The sequence below is a fragment of the Oncorhynchus masou genome, chromosome 12 (genome assembly GCF_036934945.1).
Source record: "Oncorhynchus masou masou isolate Uvic2021 chromosome 12, UVic_Omas_1.1, whole genome shotgun sequence".
Classification (NCBI taxonomy): domain Eukaryota; kingdom Metazoa; phylum Chordata; class Actinopteri; order Salmoniformes; family Salmonidae; genus Oncorhynchus; species Oncorhynchus masou.
Window position 1 is genome coordinate 88,799,439 of NC_088223.1, and position 23,445 is coordinate 88,822,883.

General features: G+C 44.5%; 1 protein-coding gene across 1 annotated transcript in view; it reads right to left on the minus strand.

The window, feature by feature from the left end:
• LOC135549421 (teneurin-2-like) overlaps positions 1-23,445 on the minus strand; it is a 167,503-nt gene that overhangs the window by 143,353 nt on the left and 705 nt on the right. Inside the window, exons 2-3 of the mRNA XM_064979392.1 lie at positions 21,620-21,678; positions 4,728-4,921 (exon numbers count right to left, since the gene is read on the minus strand). Of these exons, the coding sequence (XP_064835464.1) occupies positions 4,728-4,921; positions 21,620-21,678 (253 nt within the window). The remainder of the gene's footprint in view (positions 1-4,727; positions 4,922-21,619; positions 21,679-23,445) is intronic.

The window sequence follows — 23,445 nt, forward strand, 5'->3', positions numbered from 1 at the left end:
AGGCTATATACAGGGAGTATTGGTACAGAGTGAATATGGAGGCTATATACAGGGAGTACTGGTACAGAGTCAATGTGGAGGCTATATACAGGGGTACTGGTACAGAGTCAATGTGGAGGCTATATACAGGGGGTACCGGTACAGAGGTCAATGTGGAGGCTATATACAGGGAGTACCGGAACAGAGTGAATATGGAGGCTATATACAGGGAGTTACCGGTACAGAGTGAATGTGGAGGCTATATACAGGGAGTACCAGTACAGAGTCAATGTGGAGGCTATATACAGGGAGTATTGGTACAGAGTGAATATGGAGGCTATACAGGGAGTACTGGTACAGAGTCAATATGGAGGCTATATACAGGGAGTACCGGTACAGAGTCAATGTGGAGGCTATATACAGGGAGTATTGGTACAGAGTCAATGTGGAGGCTATATACAGGGAGTACCCCTGGTACAGAGTCAATATGGAGGCTATATACAGGGGTACGGTACAGAGTGAATATGGAGGCTATATACAGGGGTACTGGTACAGAGTCAATGTGGAGGCTATATACAGGAGTACCGGTACAGAGTCAATGTGGAGGCTATATACAGGGGTACCGGTACAGAGTGAATATGGAGGCTATATACACTGGAGTCAATGTGGAGGCTATATACAGGGGTACCAGTACAGAGTGAATATGGAGGCTATATACAGGGGTACTGGTACAGAGTCAATGTGGAGACTATATACAGGGGTACTGGTACAGGGTCAATGTGGAGGCTATACAGGGAGTATTGGTACAGAGTGAATATGGAGGCTATATACAGGGGGTACTGGTACAGAGTCAATGTGGAGGCTATATACAGGGGTACTGGTACAGGGTCAATGTGGAGGCTATATACAGGGGTACCGGAACAGAGTGAATATGGAGGCTATATACAGGGGTACCGGTACAGAGTCAATGTGGAGGCTATATACAGAGTCAATGTGCCGGTACAGAGTCAATGTGGAGGCTATATACAGGGGGTACCGGTACAGAGTCAATGTGGAGGCTATATACAGGGGGTACCGGAACAGAGTCAATGTGGAGGCTATATACAGGGGTACCGGTACAGAGTCAATGTGGAGACTATATACAGGGGGTACTGGTACAGAGTCAATGTGGAGGCTATATACAGGGGGTACCGGTACAGAGTCAATGTGGAGACTATATACAGGGGGTACTGGTACAGAGTCAATGTGGAGGCTATATACAGGAGGTACTGGTACAGAGTCAATGTGGAGGCTATATACAGGGGGTACCGGTACAGAGTCAATGTGGAGACTATATACAGGGGGTACTGGTACAGAGTCAATGTGGAGGCTATATACAGGGGGTACCGGTACAGAGTCAATGTGCGGGGGCACCGGTTAGTCAAGGTAAATGAGGTAATATATACATGTAGGTAGAGTTATTAAAGTGACTATGCATAGATGATAATAACAGAGAGTAGCAGCAGCGTAAAAGGGTGGGGGTTAATGCAAATAGTCTGGGTAGCCATTTGACAAGCTGTTCAGGAGTCTTATGGCTTGGGGGTAGAAGCTGTTTAAAACCCTCTTGGACCTAAACTTGGCGCTCCGGTACCGCTTGCCGTGCGGTAGCAAAGAGAACAGTCTATGACTAGGGTATCTACTACTATGTGTATCTGTTGAAAACAAGAAGCACAGGCTATCATAATGAAAATCCAATGGCTGATTCCTCAATTGGCGAAAATCACGTTGCTCTCGAATTCTGAACACCCCCCCCCCACTCCCCCCACTTACCAATTCAGATCCATAGAAGAGGTTGGAGATCTCTTTCACAGCTTTCCTGCCATTAATTCCCATCATGCTTCATTCAGTATGTTGTCTTAATTCCATGATTATGTGGGTTATTGGCAGTTATTGCTCAGAGTAAAAGCTCTCCTGATTGCCCTTAAACAGGAAATTTACTTCACATTGATTAGAAAGAGCCAGAGTGACCAAGCACAGAGAATATATATTTTCTCTTTTCGATTTGGTGAGGTGTCATCTCAATCTATTCAAGGAGGAAACCACGTGACCCCCAACAATGGGAGTCAGTGGCCTTTCAACTTCAAAGGCTTTGGGATGATGTGGATCAGAAGACAACACTTCAAGGAGCAGGTCTACAGAAGAAAGAGCCTGTCGCACTTCAATATAAACTTCGGACACAAAAGTGTCTGATAGCTGTTAAATCGGAAACCATAAACGGGAAAATTTGATTTAATGTAAAATTCCTACTTGTATTACTCCATAATGCACTATTACTTTGTGGTTCACAGACGCAGTGGGTTGGAAATATATTGTGTATAGAAAACCTGACCCATGGAATTCAAACGTCCTGCATTTCAAAAATGTTATATTTCCGTTTAGACTGAGGGTCTTTGAGCGTCTTTTACAACACCCAATTTTTTTTCAATAATCCACTTAAAAATGTCCTATTTTTAGTCAATTTCTTCAAGTGCCCTGGCAAGAAAAATATATAAACCTACAGTACATCATTTATTCACAATACATTTAGGGAATATTCACTGGTATGTAAAATATTATAATAATAATCGTAGTCCCAGAACTATGCAACATGAATCCACAATAGCCAAACGCTGTGCTTCCACGTTTTAGAGATAAATACATAAGGAATATATCAATAGTGTTGAATGTACAGTCAGAAAAAAAACACACACACACAAAAAGAGTGAGAGCAACCATTGGAAACGCAGACAAAGGTCTCCTCTCGTCTGTAGCTCCGGCTACAAGCAGAGTCTCTGTGTGACGTCGCAGTAATCATCTGAAATCCTTTGCTTTCACCGTCCTCTCCCACTGAGGAGAATTCAGTCACCTAGGAAGTCTCATTCTGAATGCCGACGTGATTAGAAAAAAAAAACTAACAGCTGCGCAATCACCGTGTTTGGAAAGAAAGCGTACTCAAAGACGCACAATTTTCTTGCTTGTTCATGGTAGCGCACAAAAGGTAAAGCTATTACGGGCAGAGAATATAAAAATGAATTAAGTGGGCCTATTTCCACACCATTTCTAATGAATAATGCTTTTGAATATCGTAGAACTGTGTGTTATAGATCTGTCATTCTCATTGAAAGCAAGTCTAAGAAGCGGTAGATATGTTCATTGTAAGCTATTTGTATGCTTCCCGGTCTTAAGTTAATTTTTTTTGCTACTTTTACTCTCGGTTTTGTACACCAGTTTCAAACAGCTGAAAATACATCATTTGGGTTATGGAAAATATTTCACATTGGTTTAGATGGTACAATGACTCTTAAAACAATGACTGCTTATTTTGTCACTTAAACGGAAATTAGGTGAACTATTAGAATTTTTGCAAACAGGAAATGGTGGAGCGATATTGCATCTTTAAGTGTCTATGCAGACGTTTTTATCTCAATATCAAAAAATATCTGCGTAACAATTAAGTACCTTACAGTGAAATAAAATTTGCTTCTTAGCAAAGACCAATTTCTCATGCAACAATTTTGTCTGGACTTTCTGGGAGTGGTTTGAGTTGGGAGGGGAAAACTGAAAACTAGCTGTTATTGGCAGAGTTGTTTGGAACTCTTTCTTATTGATACATTTACTAATTTACCACCTGGTGATGTGACCAGGCAGGACAAAACTCCATCCCACTAAAACAATTTCAGGCAGTCTTTTAAAACAGCTCTTCCACTAAAAAGGGCATTATCATTTCCACAGTATTATTCAAACCCCTTACTGTGGATATATATATATATATATACAAGCATATTTATGCATTTCAAACTCAATTCAATCTAACAATTCAATGAAATAATAATTAATTAAACCACAATTCCAATACATGGATATTTATCAATTTCCAAAGCATTGGTAATTTCACCAGTTTGCCTTCATTGAATTGAAAATAAACACTACATTTCCACTCGATAAGTAACATATTCTTAACCAATTAAAATGTATGTATATTATTTAAATATTGTACACTAACAAGCTCTCTTTATTTGATCCAATAGACCACGGATGACAGTGGAAATACAAACCCTAAATGTGTGCCTATTTAATATGCAACCAGTCTCACATGCACAGCTAGAAGCTGAGTCAATGATAAGGTTTCCTAATTTACTATGGACTGGTGGTTATTAATATGAAAATAATACATTCTGATTTTCCTCCTGAGTGGCGCAGGGGTCTAAGGCACTGCCTCGCAGTGGTAGAGGCGTCACTACAGACCCTGGTTTGATCCCGGGCTGTATCACAACTGACCGTCGCATAGGGCGGCGCACAATTGGCTAAATTAAAAATAAAGGAGCAGCTTTCAAAACTCTTTCCTATTTTTATGAATATCCTAAATGACTACTTACTTTTTTTTGTGTGAAACACACAATATTTAGAAAATGCAGTATATCAATTAATGAAATCTTGACAGATACATTTGATATTATACCTGAAGCAAATTAGTTCTTTTTAAAGGACATCAAGGATCATTTAAAAAAAATTACATTACAAATGATCATTGTAGAATGTCCTTTACCATCAACAATGTGGCTTTATCGTTTACAATTAACTCACTTTCTGGTTGTAAATCTACATTTTCAACCATTCAACAGACTGTATACATTCCTGAACCACAGCGAAGAGAGACAGAGAGAGAGATTCCATGGTAGATGGATTATCTACGATACTGTACAGTACATTGGCTTGGGAAGTGGTCTTACCCGCAGAGGGGGGTTGGGGTGGAGGGGCGCAGGCCCGGAGTAGGTATGAATTAGGGGAGAATTCGTCGTCGGGAGGGGGGTCCAGCATGACGTGGGGGGAGCGGCTGTCCAGCAGGGGCACTTGGCACTCCCTGATGGCTGGGGGGGCAGGATGGGATAGACCGGTGGGTGGAGGTGGGGCGGGGGGTAGCAGGCTGGACGAAGGTGTGGGAGGTAAGGGACGACCTGGGGAGCACACACACACACACACACACACACACACAGAAGATGGAGGATACATGCGTTACTATACACACTGGTATTGTAAGTCACAGGTGGACGCCCCGTTTGAACATGAAGTGATTGAAATATGAACATCTTGTGTCCATATCTATACTCTTTGAAACACACTGGCTCTTATGTTCAAGTTGAGACTGTCAAGTCCACAGACAACAGAGCCACACTGCTGAGCCATTAAAAATAAAATAAAAAAAATAACGACAATGAAAGACGAGAGAAACAATTGAGAGCAAGAAAGAGATATAGAAGATGGGGAAGCTTTACGGGGTGTTCAACTCCTATCTCTCCGGATAACCTTGCTGTTTAATAGCAGCAGGCTGAAAGAAGGTCAGCGTTGATGTCTGATGCAGGCTTTTAAATTAACCATCATGTAAGGTCTTTTACATACCTTAAAAAAAAACAGCTCATGCGTTTGACTCTGACCTTGAGAAATATATAGTGAAAGCATGGTTTTCATGTTGATTTGTTATGCCATCAATGGTAAAAGATTGTTCTTTAACTTGCCATAGTCAGAGGTTATTACCTCCCTTTTCCACTCTTTTGCAACCAAAACCGATTGAACTGAGAAAACAACATTGAATTGTATACAATGCCTTCAGAAAGTATTCACACCCCTTGACTTTTTCCAATTTTTTTTGTGTTACAAAAGTGGGATTAAAATGGATTAAATTGTCATTTTTTTTGTTGAATTATTATTTAATTCTAAGTAAAAAAAAAAAAAATACATTTCAATTTATACAACCTAAATGTAAAATGTATAGGCATGTTGTTGAAGTAATGTTGTTGATGTGTTGTTGAACTGCGAGTATCACAAATGCTTCACAGTTGATTTCTTAAATGTATAGACTTGAAATAATAATATAGCCTAAAACAATACATTTTCATTCCTTCTTAGCCTACCTTGCTTGCTCCTGACGGATTTAGTCAGTATGTAGTTTAATAAATAGCCTGTTGAAATGCCGACATTAATATCATACTGCTATGGGAATCATTACTTCCCAAGCAAAGTAAATGTTTGTCTGCTCGTCCTTGGCTATAGAAGAGTTGTAGCGCAGCCTATGAATATCACTAGCTCGGTTTCCATCCAATTTGCGAAAGATTTTTATGCAAATATTCTCAGATCTGCATAAAAATAAAAATGTGCATTTACCCACCAGCAATGTGTTTCAATCAAACAAACTTATTACGGATAAAAGTCTGGGAGTGATGATGTTGTGCACATAAAAAATAACGTTTCAGGTAAAGATTCCCATGTACCGAATGAAAAATACAATTAAAATGGGGTACCATCGCATTTTAAACTGTACACAAACAAAATGGCGCTATATGGCAAATGTGCCCACTCTGGTCTTGGTACGTGCTCTCTAGCCAACAGTTCAACAGATTGCAGATACAGTGCAGGTACGCAACCTACATTATGAAATTATTATGGATAAGATCGCTATTATTTTCATTTGTCAAACGGCCAGTCAAGCATCTATCATCATGTCACGGGAATAAGACCCTCAATATTTATTGGAAAGGTGCATCAAGCTCATCGCCGTACACTTCCACCACCCTGTGAAGTTCTTTAGAAAGCATTTAACTGGCAGGCTAACGGACGAGGTTTGAGAAAGGCTGATATAGACCACACTAGGCGCACCCGGCAGAGAATCAGGGGGTGAGGGGCATCATCGGGCACACAAGATACTATAATGAACAATTCATTCTCAAACCCTGAGTAATATGACATTTAATTGATTACAAATGATCCTCCTCAGGATGAAATAAAACAAATACTTAACACTCCCCCTGACTGAAATTGAAAAAGCATGACCCTCCCCTATTTACCTCTGGGTAAATATTGTGTAAATTTCGACCTCTCCCTAAGTTTTCCACACCTGGATTGCGCAACATCTGCCCATTATGTTTTTTTTTTATTTTTTTTAATATTCAAGCTCTGTCAAATTGGTTCATTGCTAGACAACCATTTTCAGGCCTTGCCATAGATTTCCAAGTAGATTTAAGTTAAAACTGCAACTCGGCCACTCAGGGACATTCACTGTTTTCTTGGTAAGCAACACCTAGATATGGTCTTGTGTTTTAGGTTATTGTCCTGCTGAAAGATTAATTAATCTCCCAGTGTCTGGTGGAAAGCAGACTAAACCAGGTTTTCCTCTAGGAGTTTTCCTGTGCTTAGCTCCATTCTGTTTCTTTTTTTATCCTGAAAACCTCCCCAGTCCTTAATGATTACAAGCATACCCATAACATGATGCAGCCATCACTATGCTTGAAAATATGGACTGTGGTACTCAGTAATGTATTGCATTGGATTTGCCCCAAACATAATACTTTGTATTCAGGACAAAAAGTGAATTGCTTGCCACATTTTTTGCAGTATTAATTTAGTGCCTTGTTGTAAACAGGATGCATTTTGGAATATTTGTATTCTGTACAGGCTTCCTTCTTTTCACTCTGTCATTTAGGTTAGTATTGTGGAGTAACTACAATGTTGTTGATCCATCCTCAGTTTTCTCCTGTCACAGCCATTAAACTCTCTTAAAGTCACCATTAGCTTCATGATGAAATCCCTGAGCGGTTTCTTTTCTCTCCGGCAACTGAGTTAGGAAGAACTCCTGTATCTTTGTAGTGACTGGGTGTATTGATACACCATCCAATGTGTAATTAATAACTTCACCATGCTCAAAGGGATATGCCCTATGGGGCTCCCGAGTGGTGCAGTGGTCTGAGGCACTGCATCTCAGTGCAAGAGGCATCACTACAGACCTTGGTTCAATTCCAGGCTGTAGCATAACTGGTTGTGATTGGGAGGGTGGTTACACAATTGGCCCAGTGTTGGCGGGGGTAGGCTCTCATGTTTTGACTTGCATAAATAAAATAAAAAATATTCAATGTCTGCTTTTTTTTTTTTGTACCAATAGGTGCCCTTCTTGGCGAGCCATTGAAAAACCTCCCTGGTTTTTGTGCTTGAATCTGTGTTTGAAATTCATTGCTCGACTGAGGGACCTTACAGATAATTGTATGTGTCGGGTACAGAAATTAGGTCATGTTAAATCATGCTAATAAACACCATTATTGCACATAGAGTTTGTCCATGCAACTTATTATGTAACATGTTAAGCACATGTTTACTCCTGAATTTCGGCCATAACAAAGGGGTTGAATAGTTACTGACTCAAGACACGACAGCTTTTCATTCTTTATTCATTTATATACATTTCGAAAACATAATTCCACGTTGATATTATAGGGTATTGTGAAGAGGCCAGTGACAAAAAGAAATGCCAAAATGTGGAAGGGCTGTGAATGCACAAACCCCTGTCAGGACCCGGAACAACCCTGGCCAAATCCTGACAACCCCAGGTAAGACTGCCCTTCACTACTTCTCAAGGCCATCAGACTGTTAAACAGCAACCGCTGCTGCCAACACACTGACTCAACTCCAGACACTTTAATAATGGGAATTGATGGGAAATGATGTCAAATATATCACTAGCCACTTTAAACAATGCTACCTAATATAATGTTTACATACCCTACATTATTCATCTCATATGTATAGGTATACACTGTACTCTATATCATTTACTGCATCTTTATGTAATACATGTATCACTAGCCACTTTAACTATGCCACTTTGTTTACATACTCATCTCATATGTATATACTGTACTTGATACCATCTACTGTATCTTGCCTATGCTGCACTGTACCATCACTCATTCATATATCTATTATTATCTTTATGTACATATTCTTTATCCCCTTACACTTGTGTATAAGACAGTAGTTTTTGAATTGTTAGTTAGATTACTTGTTGGTTATTACTGCATTGTCGGAACTAGAAGCACAAGCATTTTGCTACACTCACATTAACATCTGCTAACCATATTTTTTATATTTTTTTTAGCCTTTATTTAACTAGGCAAGTCAGTTAAGAACAAATTCTTATTTTCAATGACGGCCTAGGAACAGTGGGTTAACTGCCTGTTCAGGGGCAGAACGACAGATTTGTACCTTGTCAGCTCGGGGGTTTGAACTTGCAACCTTTCGGTTACTAGTCCAACGCTCTAACCACTAGGCTACCCTGCCACCCTGCCGGTGACAAATACAATTTGATTTGATTTGATTTAGAGTTGTAGTGAAATGGTTGACCCCCAAACTCTGCTTTAAGGTAATTCAATTAAAGTAAAGTCGATCATAACTGACTCCCAGTATTATTGTCTATCGCTGACGGATGTTACCTACATAGTATTAAAGGACCTGGTGTCACAACTATATGTTTCCACAACACAATAACAGCACTTACAGTTGACAGGGGCATCATATGACGGTGCCACGCTGAACGTCACTGTGCTCTTCAGCACGGCCATTCTACTGCCAATGTTTGTCTATGGAGATTGCATGGCCGTGTACTCTATTTTATACACCTGTCAGCAACGGGTGTGGCTGAAATAGCTGAATCCCACTCATTGGAAGGGGTGGTTATAGTGTAGTTATAATTGACCAGGCACCACAACTATATTTTACTGGTGGTGAAATAAAACAAATATATTTTGGAATACGACAGCAAGCAACTGTAGCTGCAGCTAGCAGGCCTGTTTGATCTGGTTAAATATGAAATGACTCATGAATATGGAGAAGCATACAGCAGGGTTGAAGATTGGCCACAGTAAATTAGTGATACAGAGTTGAAAGAGATTAGGAGAATGGAGGAGAGGGGAAGAGAGAGCAGGAGAGGAGAGGGGAGGAAAATGGAGAAGAGGAGAATGGAGGAGAGGGGAAGAGAGAGCAGGAGAGGAGAGGGGAGGAGAATGCAAGAGAGGCAGGAGAGCAGAGGGGAGGAGAATAGAGGAGAGGGGAGGGGAGGAGAATGGAGAAGAGGAGAATGGAGAGAAGAGGGGAAGAGAGAGCAGGAGAGGGGAGGAGAATGGAGAAGAGGAGAATGGAGAGGAGAAGAGAGAGCAGGAGAGGAGAATGGAGGAGAATAGAGGAGGGGAGAGGAGAGGGGAGGGGAGGAGAATGGAGAAGAGGAGAATGGAGGAGAGGGGAAGAGAGAGCAGGAGAGGAGATGGGAGGAGAATAGAGGAGGGGAGAGGGGAGGGGAGGAGAATGGAGGAGAGGGGAGAGAGAGCAGGAGAGGAGAGGGGAGAAGAATGCAAGAGAGGCAGGAGAGCAGAGGGGAGGAGAATAGAGGAGAGGGGAGGGGAGGAGATTGGAGGGGAGGGGCAGGAGAGAATGGAGAGTGGACAAGGGTAAATCAAATCGTATTTGTCACATGCGCCAAACACAACGGGTGAAATGCTTACTTACAACCCTTTCCCAACAATGCAGAGTTAAAAAATAATATAAAAATAGTAACAAGAGGAATAAAATACACAAGAATGAAGCTATATACAGGAAGTAGCAGTACCGGATCAATGTGCAGCTATATACAGGAAGTAGCAGTACCAGATCAATGGGCAGCTGCAGTATATACAGGGAGTACCAGATTAATGGGTAGCTATATACAGGGAGTACCAGATTAATGGGCAGCTATATACAGGAAGTACCAGTACCAGATCAATGTGGAGCTATATACAGGAAGTACCAGATCAATGTGGAGCTATATACAGGGAGCACCAGTACCAGATCAATGTGCAGCTATATACAGGAAGTAGCAGTACCAGATCAATGTGCAGCTGCAGTATATACAGGGAGTACCAGATTAATGGGCAGCTATATACAGGGAGTACCAGTACCAGATCAATGTGGAGCTATGGTCCGGGAGCACCAGTACCAGATCAATGAGCAGCTATATTCAGGAAATAGCAGTACCAGATCAATGTGGAGCTATATACAGGGAGTACCAGTACCAGATCAATGTGGAGCTATATACAGGGAGTACCAGATCAATGTGCAGCTACAGTATATACAGGGAGTACCAGATTAATGGGCAGCTATATACAGGGAGTACCAGATTAATGGGCAGCTATATACAGGGAGTACCAGATCAATGTGGAGCTATATACAGGGAGTACCAGATCAATGTGGAGCAATATACAGGGAGTACCAGATCAATGTGCAGCTACAGTATATACAGGGAGTACCAGATTAATGGGCAGCTATATACAGGGAGTACCAGATTAATGGGCAGCTATATACAGGAAGTACCAGTACCAGATCAATGTGGAGCTATATACAGGAAGTACCAGATCAATGTGGAGCTATATACAGGGAGCACCAGTACCAGATCAATGTGCAGCTATATACAGGAAGTAGCAGTACCAGATCAATGTGCAGCTGCAGTATATACAGGGAGTACCAGATTAATGGGCAGCTATATACAGGGAGTACCAGTACCAGATCAATGTGGAGCTATGGTCCGGGAGCACCAGTACCAGATCAATGAGCAGCTATATTCAGGAAATAGCAGTACCAGATCAATGTGGAGCTATATACAGGGAGTACCAGTACCAGATCAATGTGGAGCTATATACAGGGAGCACCAGTACCAGATCAATGAGAGCTATATACAGGAAATAGCAGTACCAGATCAATTTGGAGCTATATACAGGGAGTACCAGTACCAGATCAATGTGGAGCTATATACAGGGAGTACCAGATCAATGTGGAGCTATATACAGGGAGTACCAGATCAATGTGGAGCAATATACAGGGAGTACCAGATCAATGTGGAGCAATATACAGGGAGTACCAGATCAATGTGGAGCTATATACAGGGAGTACCAGATCAATGTGGAGCAATATACAGGGAGTACCAGATCAATGTGGAGCTATATACAGGGAGTACCAGTACCAGATCAATGTGGAGCTATATACAGGGAGTACCAGTACCAGATCAATGTGGAGCTATATACAGGGAGTACCAGTACCAGATCAAGGTGGAGCTATATACAGGGAGTACCAGATCAATGTGGAGCTATATACAGGGAGTACCAGTACCAGATCAATGTGGAGCTATATACAGGGAGTACCAGATCAATGTGGAGCTATATACAGTGAGTACCAGATCAATGTGGAGCTATATACAGGGAGTACCAGATCAATGTGGAGCTATATACAGGGAGTACCAGATCAATGTGGAGCTATATACAGGGATACCAGTACCAGATCAAGGTGGAGCTATATTCAGGAGTACCAGATCAATGTGGAGCTATATACAGGGAGTACCAGTACCAGATCAAGGTGGAGCTATATACAGGAGTACCAGATCAATGTGGAGCTATATACAGGGAGCACCAGTACCAGATCAATGTGCAGCTATATACAGGAAGGAGTACCAGATCAATGTGCAGCTGCAGTATATACAGGGAGTACCAGATTAATGGGCAGCTATATACAGGGAGTACCAGTACCAGATCAATGTGGAGCTATGGTCCGGGAGCACCAGTACCAGATCAATGAGCAGCTATATTCAGGAATAGCAGTACCAGATCAATGTGGAGCTATATACAGGGAGTACCAGTACCAGATCAATGTGGAGCTATATACAGGGAGTACCAGATCAATGTGCAGCTACAGTATATACAGGGAGTACCAGATTAATGGGCAGCTATATACAGGGAGTACCAGATTAATGGGCAGCTATATACAGGGAGTACCAGATCAATGTGGAGCTATATACAGGGGAGTACCAGATCAATGTGGAGCAATATACAGGGAGTACCAGATCAATGTGCAGCTACAGTATATACAGGGAGTACCAGATTAATGGGCAGCTATATACAGGGAGTACCAGATTAATGGGCAGCTATATACAGGAAGTACCAGTACCAGATCAATGTGGAGCTATAGTACCAGATCAATGTGGAGCTATATACAGGGAGCACCAGTACCAGATCAATGTGCAGCTATATACAGGAAGTAGCAGTACCAGATCAATGTGCAGCTGCAGTATATACAGGGAGTACCAGATTAATGGGCAGCTATATACAGGGAGTACCAGTACCAGATCAATGTGGAGCTATGGTCCGGGAGCACCAGTACCAGATCAATGAGCAGCTATATTCAGGAAATAGCAGTACCAGATCAATGTGGAGCTATATACAGGGAGTACCAGTACCAGATCAATGTGGAGCTATGGTCCGGGAGCACCAGTACCAGATCAATGAGCAGCTATATTCAGGAAATAGCAGTACCAGATCAATTTGGAGCTATATACAGGGAGTACCAGTACCAGATCAATGTGGAGCTATATACAGGGAGTACCAGATCAATGTGGAGCTATATACAGGGAGTACCAGATCAATGTGGAGCAATATACAGGGAGTACCAGATCAATGTGGAGCAATATACAGGGAGTACCAGATCAATGTGGAGCTATATACAGGGAGTACCAGATCAATGTGGAGCAATATACAGGGAGTACCAGATCAATGTGGAGCTATATACAGGGAGTACCAGTACCAGATCAATGTGGAGCTATATACAGGGAGTACCAGTACCAGATCAATGTGGAGCTATATACAGGGAGTACCAGTACCAGATCAAGGTGGAGCTATATACAGGGAGTACCAGATCAATGTGGAGCTATATACAGGGAGTACCAGTACCAGATCAATGTGGAGCTATATACAGGGAGTACCAGATCAATGTGGAGCTATATACAGTGAGTACCAGATCAATGTGGAGCTATATACAGGGAGTACCAGATCAATGTGGAGCTATATACAGGGAGTACCAGATCAATGTGGAGCTATATACAGGGAGTACCAGTACCAGATCAAGGTGGAGCTATATTCAGGGAGTACCAGATCAATGTGGAGCTATATACAGGGAGTACCAGTACCAGATCAAGGTGGAGCTATATTCAGGGAGTACCAGTACCAGATCAAGGTGGAGCTATATACAGGGAGTACCAGTACCAGATCAATGTGGAGCTATATACAGGGAGTACCAGATCAATGTGGAGCTATATACAGGGAGTACCAGATCAATGTGGAGCTATATACAGGGAGTACCAGATCAATGTGGAGCTATATACAGTGAGTACCAGATCAATGTGGAGCTATATACAGGGAGTACCAGATCAATGTGGAGCTATATACAGGGAGTACCAGATCAATGTGGAGCTATATACAGGGAGTACCAGTACCAGATCAATGTGGAGCTATATACAGGGAGTACCAGATCAATGTGGAGGAGAGTACCAGATCAATGTGGAGCTATATACAGGGAGTACCAGTACCAGATCAAGGTGGACCAGGGAGTACCAGATCAATGTGGAGCTATATACAGGGAGTACCAGTACCAGATCAAGGTGGAGCTATATTCAGGGAGTACCAGATCAATGTGGAGCTATATACAGGGAGTACCAGTACCAGATCAATGTGGAGCTATATACAAGGAGTACCAGATCAATGTGGAGCTATATACAGGGAGTACCAGGTAAATGTGGAGCTATATACAGGAGTACCAGTACCAGATCAATGTGCAGATCAATAGCAGTACCAGGAGCTACAGGGATACCAGATAATGGGCAGCTATATACAGGGAGTACCAGATCAATGTGGAGCTATATACAGGGTACCAGTACCAGATCAATGTGGAGCTATATACAGGAAGTAGCAGTACCAGATCAATGTGGAGCTATATACAGGAAGTACCAGATCAATGTGGAGCTATATACAGGGAGTACCAGGAAGTAGCAGTACCAGATCAATGTGCAGAGTATATACAGGGAGTACCAGATTAATGGGCAGCTATATACAGGGAGTACCAGATCAATGTGGAGCTATATACAGGGAGTACCAGTACCAGATCAATGTGGAGCTATATACAGGAAGTACCAGATCAATGTGGAGCTATATACAGGGAGCACCAGTACCAGATCAATGTGCAGCTATATACAGGAAGTAGCAGTACCAGATCAATGTGCAGCTGCAGTATATACAGGGAGTACCAGATTAATGGGCAGCTATATACAGGGAGTACCAGATCAATGTGGAGCTATATACAGGGAGTACCAGTACCAGATCAATGTGGAGCTATATACAGGGAGTACCAGGTCAATGTGGAGCTATATACAGGGAGTACCAGTACCAGATCAATGTGGAGCTATATACAGGAAGTACCAATACCAGATCATTTAGAATATACTTTTGCACAAACAACATGCTGATTTAGGTCTCCACCATCACTGGTATTGTCAGGCTGTATTAGCTAGTAACGTTTGCTCTTACTCAGTACATGGGGCGGCAGGGTAGCCTAGTGGTTAGAGCGTTGGACTAGTAACCGGAAGGTTGTGAGTTCAAACCCCCGAGCCGACAAGGTACAAATCTGTTCTGCCCCTGAACAGGCAGTTAACCCACTGTTCCCAGGCATTGAAAAAATAAGAATGTGTTCTTAACTGAGCTAACTTGTAAGTCGCTCTGGATAAGAGCGTCTCTAAATGACTTAAATGTAATGTATGAGCTAGCTTGCCAGCTAAATAGCGATTAGCATTAGCGGCTAACACGATTAAGGCTAACTTGCTAAGGAAAGACAAGCTAGCGATTTGGAGATGTAAGAAACAAACTAATAGTGTCATTATAGAACGCTAGTGGATTTCTATTAAGTAGTAAAGTGAAAACAGCATCATTGTATGTGCTGCATTGATCATGCAGAGCGACTGAACGCAAGTGTCTCGTGGTTGAGGAGCAACAATGCGCTCTTTGAGTGACAGGGGGCGGGGCTAGGTCTGTAGAAAGCGGCATGGAGAGAGAGAGATGACTCAGGGTATCCGAGTCAACTATGCAAATGGATGTTACCCACGGCTTATCACATTTAACAAACCAAACATTCAAATACCGGTATAGAAGGTAGAGTAAAAACCCAAAAAGGTCCTTACATCAATACCGGTATATGGTAAATTCTGTGCTTCTACTTACAGTATGTCCAACAAGGCCTTCCAAGGTGTTACAACCTCTGCATTCACAGTGTTTTTTAAGATTAGCCTGCATGTGTTTGGTGTTTCATGCATCTCCTGGTGTGATGGAATGGGTATCACCAAGGCCCCGCGACTGTCTCGTACACGGCAAAGCACTCCCAGCTAAGTGTGAATACTCTCACTAATTAAATGAACCCCACCACTCACTTTGCTCTGAGCAGGTCGGCAGAACATCCACGGCTGCTTTGGCAAACACTGTGTTGCATAGAGGCCAGGTGATTTTGACTTTATGTCAGTTATCTGGTCATGTGAAGCTAAAAGAAAGTGTCCTGCTTTTACTGAATAATATATATGTGTTATGTCTCAAAGTCCCAGAAAGGAAGATAACCATTGCATCACTAGCTCGCTGACACACTACTCGTTTAAGCAAATAGCAGAGCATTGGATGGGGCAGTGGAGGGGAAGAGGACATACAGTCCAGAAGAGCCAGACAGTGGAGAGGATGGATGTAGAGAGAGAGAGAGAGAGTGGAGAGGATGGACGGAGAGAGAGAGAGAGAGAGAGAGAGAGAGAGAGAGAGAGAGAGAGTGGAGAGGATGGACGGAGAGAGAGAGAGAGAGAGAGAGGAGAGGATGGACGTAGAGAGAGAGAGGGAGAGAGAGAGAGAGTGAAAGGTAGAGTAGAGAGAGAGAGAGAGAAAGGTAGAGTAGAGAGAGAGAGGAAGAGAGAGAGAGACAGAGAGAGAAGAGAGAGTGGAGAGGATGGACGTAGAGAGAGAGAGAGAGAGTGAAAGGTAGAGTAGAGAGAGAGAGAGAGAGAGAGAGAAGATAGAGTAGAGATAGAGAGAGAGAGAGAGAGAGAGTGAAAGATAGAGTAGAGAGAGGGAGAGAGAGAGTGAAAGGTAGAGTAGAGAGAGAGAAAGAGAGAGAGAGTGAAAGGTAGAGTAGAGAGAGAGAGAGAGAGAGTGAAAGATAGAGTAGAGAGAGAGAGAAAGAAAGAGAGAGCGGGAGAGAGTGAAAGAGAGAGTAGAGAGAGAGAGAGAGAGAGAGAGAGAGAGAGAGAGAGTGAAAGATAGAGTAGAGAGAGAGAAAGAGAGAGAGAGTGAAAGGTAGAGTAGAGAGAGAGAGAGAGAGAGTGAAAGATAGAGTAGAGAGAGAGAGAAAGAAAGAGAGAGAGGGAGAGAGAGTGAAAGAGAGAGAGACAGAAAGAGAAGAGAGAGAGAGGAAGGCACATCTCTCTAATGACCAGGATTCATCCTCCTCTAGCCCCTATATCAGAACATCAACGTAACATAGGAAGGCTTTCTGAAGATTGGAAGGAGAAATCGGTTTCTGTCATAAGCCCTCATTTTCTATTTTGGTATGGATGTTTGGCAAAAGGCTTCACTGTGGCAAAAGGCTTCACTGTGGCTCATTTGGAGCTGTTAGTGGCGTTTCAAGCCTTATCCTTTGATGTTAGCGTCATCTTTGTATTTATTTACTTATTTTATTTAACCTTTATTTAACAAAGCAAGTCAATCACGTAATGAGCTGGGAAGCAAACAAAGAGCTGCACCCCCCCCTCCACACAAAGAGCTGCACCCCCCCCTCCACACACAGAGCTGCACCCCCCCATCTACACACAAAGCAGCTGCATCCCCCTCTACATACAGAGCAGCTGCACCCCCCCTCTACATACAGAGCAGCTGCCCCCCCTCTACATACAGAGCAGCTGCCCCCCCTACATACAGAGCTGCTGAACCCCCTCTACATACAGAGCAGCTGCCCCCCTACATACAGAGCTGCTGAACCCCCTCTACATACAGAGCAGCTGCCCCCCTCTACATACAGAGCTGCTGAACCCCCTCTACATACAGAGCAGCTGCCCCCTTCTACATACAGAGCTGCTGAACCCCCCTCTACATACAGAGCAGCTGCCCCCTCTACATACAGAGCTGCTGAACCCCCCTCTACATACAGAGCAGCTGCCCCCCCTACATACAGAGCTGTTGCACCCCCCTCTACATACAGAGCTGCCCCCTCTACATACAGAGCTGCACCCCCTCTACATACAGAGCTGTTGTCCCGCCCCTCTACATACAGAGCTGCTGCACCCCCTCTACATACAGAGCTGCTACACACCCCCTCTACATACAGAGCTGCTACACCCCCTCTACATACAGAGCTGCTGAACCCCCCTCTACATACAGAGCTGCTGTCCCCCCTCTACATACAGAGCTGCTGCACCCCCTCTACATACAGAGCTGCTGCACCCCCTCTACATACAAAGCTGCTACACCCCCTCTACATACAGAGCTGTTGCACCCCCTCTACATACAGAGCTGCTGCACCCCCTCTACATACAAAGCTGCTTCCCCCCTCTACAGAGCTGTTGCACCCCCCTCTACATACAGAGCTGTTGCCCCCCCTCTACATACAGAGCTGTTCTCCCCCCTCTACATACAGAGCATGCTGCCCCCCCCCTCTACCTACAGAGCTGTTGCACCCCCCTCTACATACAGAGCTGTTGCCCCCCCCTCTACATACAGAGCTGTTGCCCCCTCCCCTCTACATACAGAGCTCTGCCCCCCCCTCTACATTCAGAGCTGTTGCACCCCCTCTACATACAGAGCAGCTGCCCCTCCCCCTCTTCCTCATCTCCCCTCTCTCCCCTCTTCCTCATCTCCCCCCTCCCCTCTTCCTCATCTCCCCCTCCCCTCTTCCTCATCTCCCCCTCCCCTCTTCCTCATCTCCCCCTCCCCTCTTCCTCATCTCTCCCCCCCTCCCCTCTTCCTCATCTCCCCCTCCCCTCTTCCTCATCATCTCCCCCTCCCCCTCTTCCTCATCTCCCCCTCCCCTCTTCCTCATCTCCCCCTCCCCTCTTCCTCATCTCCCCCCCCCTCTTCCTCATCTCCCCCCCTCCCCTCTTCCTCATGTCCCCCCTCCCCTCTTCCTCATCTCCCCCTCCCCCCTCTTCCTCATCTCCCCCCTCCCCTCTTCCTCATCTCCCCCTCCCCTCTTCCTCTCTCTCCTCCCCCCTCCCCTCTTCCTCATCTCCCCCTCCCCTCTTCCTCATCTCCCCCTCCCCCTCCCCTCTTCCTCATCTAAACCCCCCCCTCCCCTCTTCCTCATCTCCCCCTCCCCTCTTCCTCATCTCCCCCTCCCCTCTTCCTCATCTCCCCCCCCCTCTTCCTCATCTCTCCCCCCCCCTCTTCCTCATCTCTCCCCCCTCCCCTCTTCCTCATCTCCCCCCCTCTTCCTCATCTCTCCCCCTCCCCTCTTCCTCATCTCTCCCCCTCCCCATCCCTCCCCTCTTCCTCATCTCCCCCCCCCCTCTTCCTCATCTCTCCCCCCCTCCCTCTTCCTCATCTCCCCCTCCCCTCTTCCTCAACTCTCCCCCCTCCCCTCTTCCTCATGTCCCCCCCTCCCCTCTTCCTCATCTCCCCCTCCCCTCTTCCTCATCTCCCCCTCCCCTCTTCCTCATCTCCCCCCCTCCCCTCTTCCTCATCTCCCCCTCCCCTCTTCCTCATCTCCCCCTCCCCTCTTCCTCATCTCTCCCCCTCCCCTCTTCCTCATCTCTCCCCCTCCCCTCTTCCTCATCTTCCCCCCCCCTCTTCCTCATCTTCCCCCTCTTCCTCATCTCCCCCTCCCTCTTCCTCATCTCCCCCCTCCCCTCTTCCTCATCTCCCCCCCCCCTCTTCCTCATCTCCCCTCCCCTCTTCCTCATCTCCCCCTCCCCTCTTCCTCATGTCCCCCTCCCCTCTTCCTCATCTCTCCCTTCTCCTCACCACCACATGCTGAGTCTGTCTATACACAGCAGGTCTTGCTGTGACATTTGCAGAGATTTATCATAGCAGTTTCCTCCCAAGAAAAAAGTTGAGGACCAAAGGAAACCTGAGATACTCAGCTTCAGCGATACTCCTCTAAGTCATGTTCAACACGGCTCCAAATGCAGATCTCAAAAGAATGGGGAGAGAGAGAGACAGAGAGACAGAGACAGAGAGACAGAGAGATAGAGAGACAGAGAGAGAGAGACAGAGAGACAGAGAGAGAGAGAGAGAGAGAAGACAGTGAAGACAACCAGCTCTAATGTCACTCCGAGGCTTTCAGACACATCCCACTCCCTAATGTGCATTACAAATTAAAATCTGATTATGTTGCTATTTTCATTGCGGAGTGTTTTGATGTGAACAATCTTAAAATGTAAATGAGTGCTAAGCTTCTTTTTTTTTAAACTCCAACTTGGAACAAGTAGTACAGTACTTTATTGCCTGATATGTTAGGTTTAGTATCCATCGGCTCCATAATAAAAGCTTTCTACGGTCCTCTGTAGCTCAGGTGGTAGAGCATGGTGCTTGCTATGTCAGGATAGTGGGTTCTATTCCTGACACAAACCATGCTAAAAATGTTTGCAAGCATTACTAAGTTGCTTTGGATAAAAGCATCTGCTAAATGGTGTTTATTATCCTCTTTTTATGTTGATCCATCTGAGTCTCAGTGCCCCCCCCCCTTTCTCTCCTGGACCAAGGCCTTTCCACACAACATCCTTCAGCGCGGCCCGAGCAGAACTGACTCCATTTTGTTACAGCCTCTTCGTCATCACTCCCCGTGCCTGGGATGGTTCCCTGCTGCATCCTCGGCACATTCACAGCCCCAGTAGCCCCAAGTCCAGGCACCAGCGTCCACATAAAAGACACGCTTTATTTCCCAATGATCTCCAACAAAATCCCACTCAAGGTCAGATATATGTTTAGAGAAAATCACTTGGCCTTTTACAGGGATAAATGGTGCAAGATAAACGACCCCTACCCACCAGGAGCTTTCTGTCCAACTTCCCACGCCTCTGTCTCATGCTCTTCTCTGTAAGTGTCTACACAAACACGGCCTCTAATTACTTTTTACTTGATCCTATCGTTTCCTCCAAACTCTCCTCCACAGGCAACACCAGGCCACTATTAGACACATCGCACCGGCCAATCAACTCCTCAGACTGCCTCTCCCTCTGACGGAGGGAGAGGAAATGGAAATCCAACCATGTTCTTGTGACCCATGGAGACAACTTTCTTGGCGCGTTGTTTGATTTAAACTTTGGCTCGGGCATCGTTGTTCAATTTCACATGAGCCAATGGGTTAAATGATCCGCCACAATGTGATACGATGTCATACGTGTGTGCTATGATATATGAGACGACATGACACCGGTGTCACAACGAGTTGACCTCATCAAACAAACGCGGTAAAACATTATCCCTCAACCCAGCTACCCTCCTCAACCCAACAGTAGCGCCAATGGTTTTGGAGAGAGTGAAATATACTGAACAAAAATATAAACGCAACATGGAAAGTGTTGGTCCCATTTTTCATGAGCTGAAAAGAGCCCAGAAATGTTCCATACGCACAAAAAGCTTATTTCTCTAACATGTTTAACATGTTTGTTTTTTTACATGTCTGTTAGTGAGCATTTCTCCTTAGTCAAAATAATGCATCCACCTGACAGGTGTGGCATATCAAGAAGCTGATTAAACAGCATGATCATTACATAGGTGCACCTTGTGCTGGGGACAATAAAAGGCCACTCTAAAATGTGCAGTTTTGTCACACAATACAATGCCATCGATGTCTCAAGTTTTTGAGGGAGCATTGCAATTGGCATACTGACTGTAGGAATATCTAACAGAGCTGTTGCCAGGGAATGGATATGAATTTCTCTACCATAAGCCGCCTCCAAAGTCGTTTCAGAGAATTTGGCCTCATAACTGCAGACCATGTGTAACCACGCCAGCCCAGGACCTCCACAGCCGGCTTCTTCACCTGCGGGATCCTCTGAGGAGGGGGAGGGAAAAAAATATCTGATTGGCCTGGCATGGCTTCCCAGTGGGTGGACCTGGCTCCCAACTGGGTGGGCCTGCGCCACTGCCCAGTCATGTGAAATACATAGATTAGGGCCTCATTTATTTATTTCAATTGACTGATTTCCTTCTATGAACTGTAACTTAGTAAAATATTTGAAATGGTTGCATGTTGTGTTTTATATTTTTGTTCAGTGTATAAAAATCCTGCAGCACAATGTCCACAGCAGCCACATCAGCAGCAAACCCACATCCCTCCCAATGTAGTGTGTGGCTTCGCTGCAGACAGATTAGCCCAGAACATGGCAATGTGGCACAGCAGGAGGGAGGCAAGGAGGCAAGGACCAAGACGTAGGCTCGGCTGCAAAGTACATCAGAAACCAGCCTTAATAATATCACTATCATCTCTCTGTCGTTGTATGTTTCATTATACAGACAGCAGGGAAACGGGCTAAGATGTGCTGACTCGACTCTCCATCATTACAGTCCCACTTAAAGAGCCACTTCTGCCATCAGCTTTTGCCTTTTAATTTAATATATGTGTGATATAAATAACTTACTACATCACGCGCCTTACGGTTGCCTTTAAAGTAGGATGTTTCCATACATATTTTTATCCTGTGTCACAAAAGAAACAAAACTGTCCTACTTTTCTATACCCCAACTCATCCTCAAGCCTCACCGTCTCCATACGCTTATCCCCCCCCCAGCCTCCCCTCACAGAGGATCAAAGCAGTGAAAAATGACATTCCATTCCAAACCAATGAGAGCAGCCTCTCCCCCCTGACAACACGTTCTCCATCAAATCACTGCTTTTCCTAGATTTTTTTCTGTTTGTGTATTTTCAGGGAACCTGCAAATCTACACGCATCAATGCTTCTCCATCTCCCTGCCAGTGTCTATCACTCCCTCTAAGATGTTGGAGGCCATTCAGTTGAAAACAGTGTTTTTCCTTTGCCACTGATCTGAAAGCTTAATCTTCATCCCAAAATAAGGGAAATACTCAAATGAACTTAAGCCTTTGAAGTGGGGAACTGGTCACAGACACACCACATTGCTCCGAGTTGTATCTGCAGCAGGTCTCAACAGTAATGAGGATACACTTCTATCACAAAGATGCCATCTTTACTGTTTGCCCGGGATTCAGAAGGGTTGGGTTAAATGCGGAAGACAAATTACAGTTGAATGCATTTAGTTGGACAACTGACCAGGTATCCCCCCCCTTTCATTCAGTTGGACAACTGACCAGGTATCTCCCCCCTTTCATTCAGTTGGACAACTGACCAGGTATCCCCCCTTTCATTCAGTTGGACAACTGACCAGGTATCCCCCCTTTCATTCAGTTGGACAACTGACCAGGTATCCCCCTTTCATTCAGTTGGACAACTGACCAGGTATCCCCCTTTCATTCAGTTGGACAACTGACCAGGTATCCCCCTTTCATTCAGTTGGACAACTGACCAGGTATCCCCCTTTCATTCAGTTGGACAACTGACCAGGTATCCCCCTTTCATTCAGTTGGACAACTGACCAGGTATCCCCTTTCATTCAGTTGGACAACTGACCAGGTATCCCCCTTTCATTCAGTTGGACAACTGACCAGGTATCCCCCTTTCATTCAGTTGGACAACTGACAGTTGGACAACTGACCAGGTATCCCCCTTTCATTCAGTTGGACAACTGACCAGGTATCCCCTTTCATTCAGTTGGACAACTGACCAGGTATCTCCCCCTTTCATTC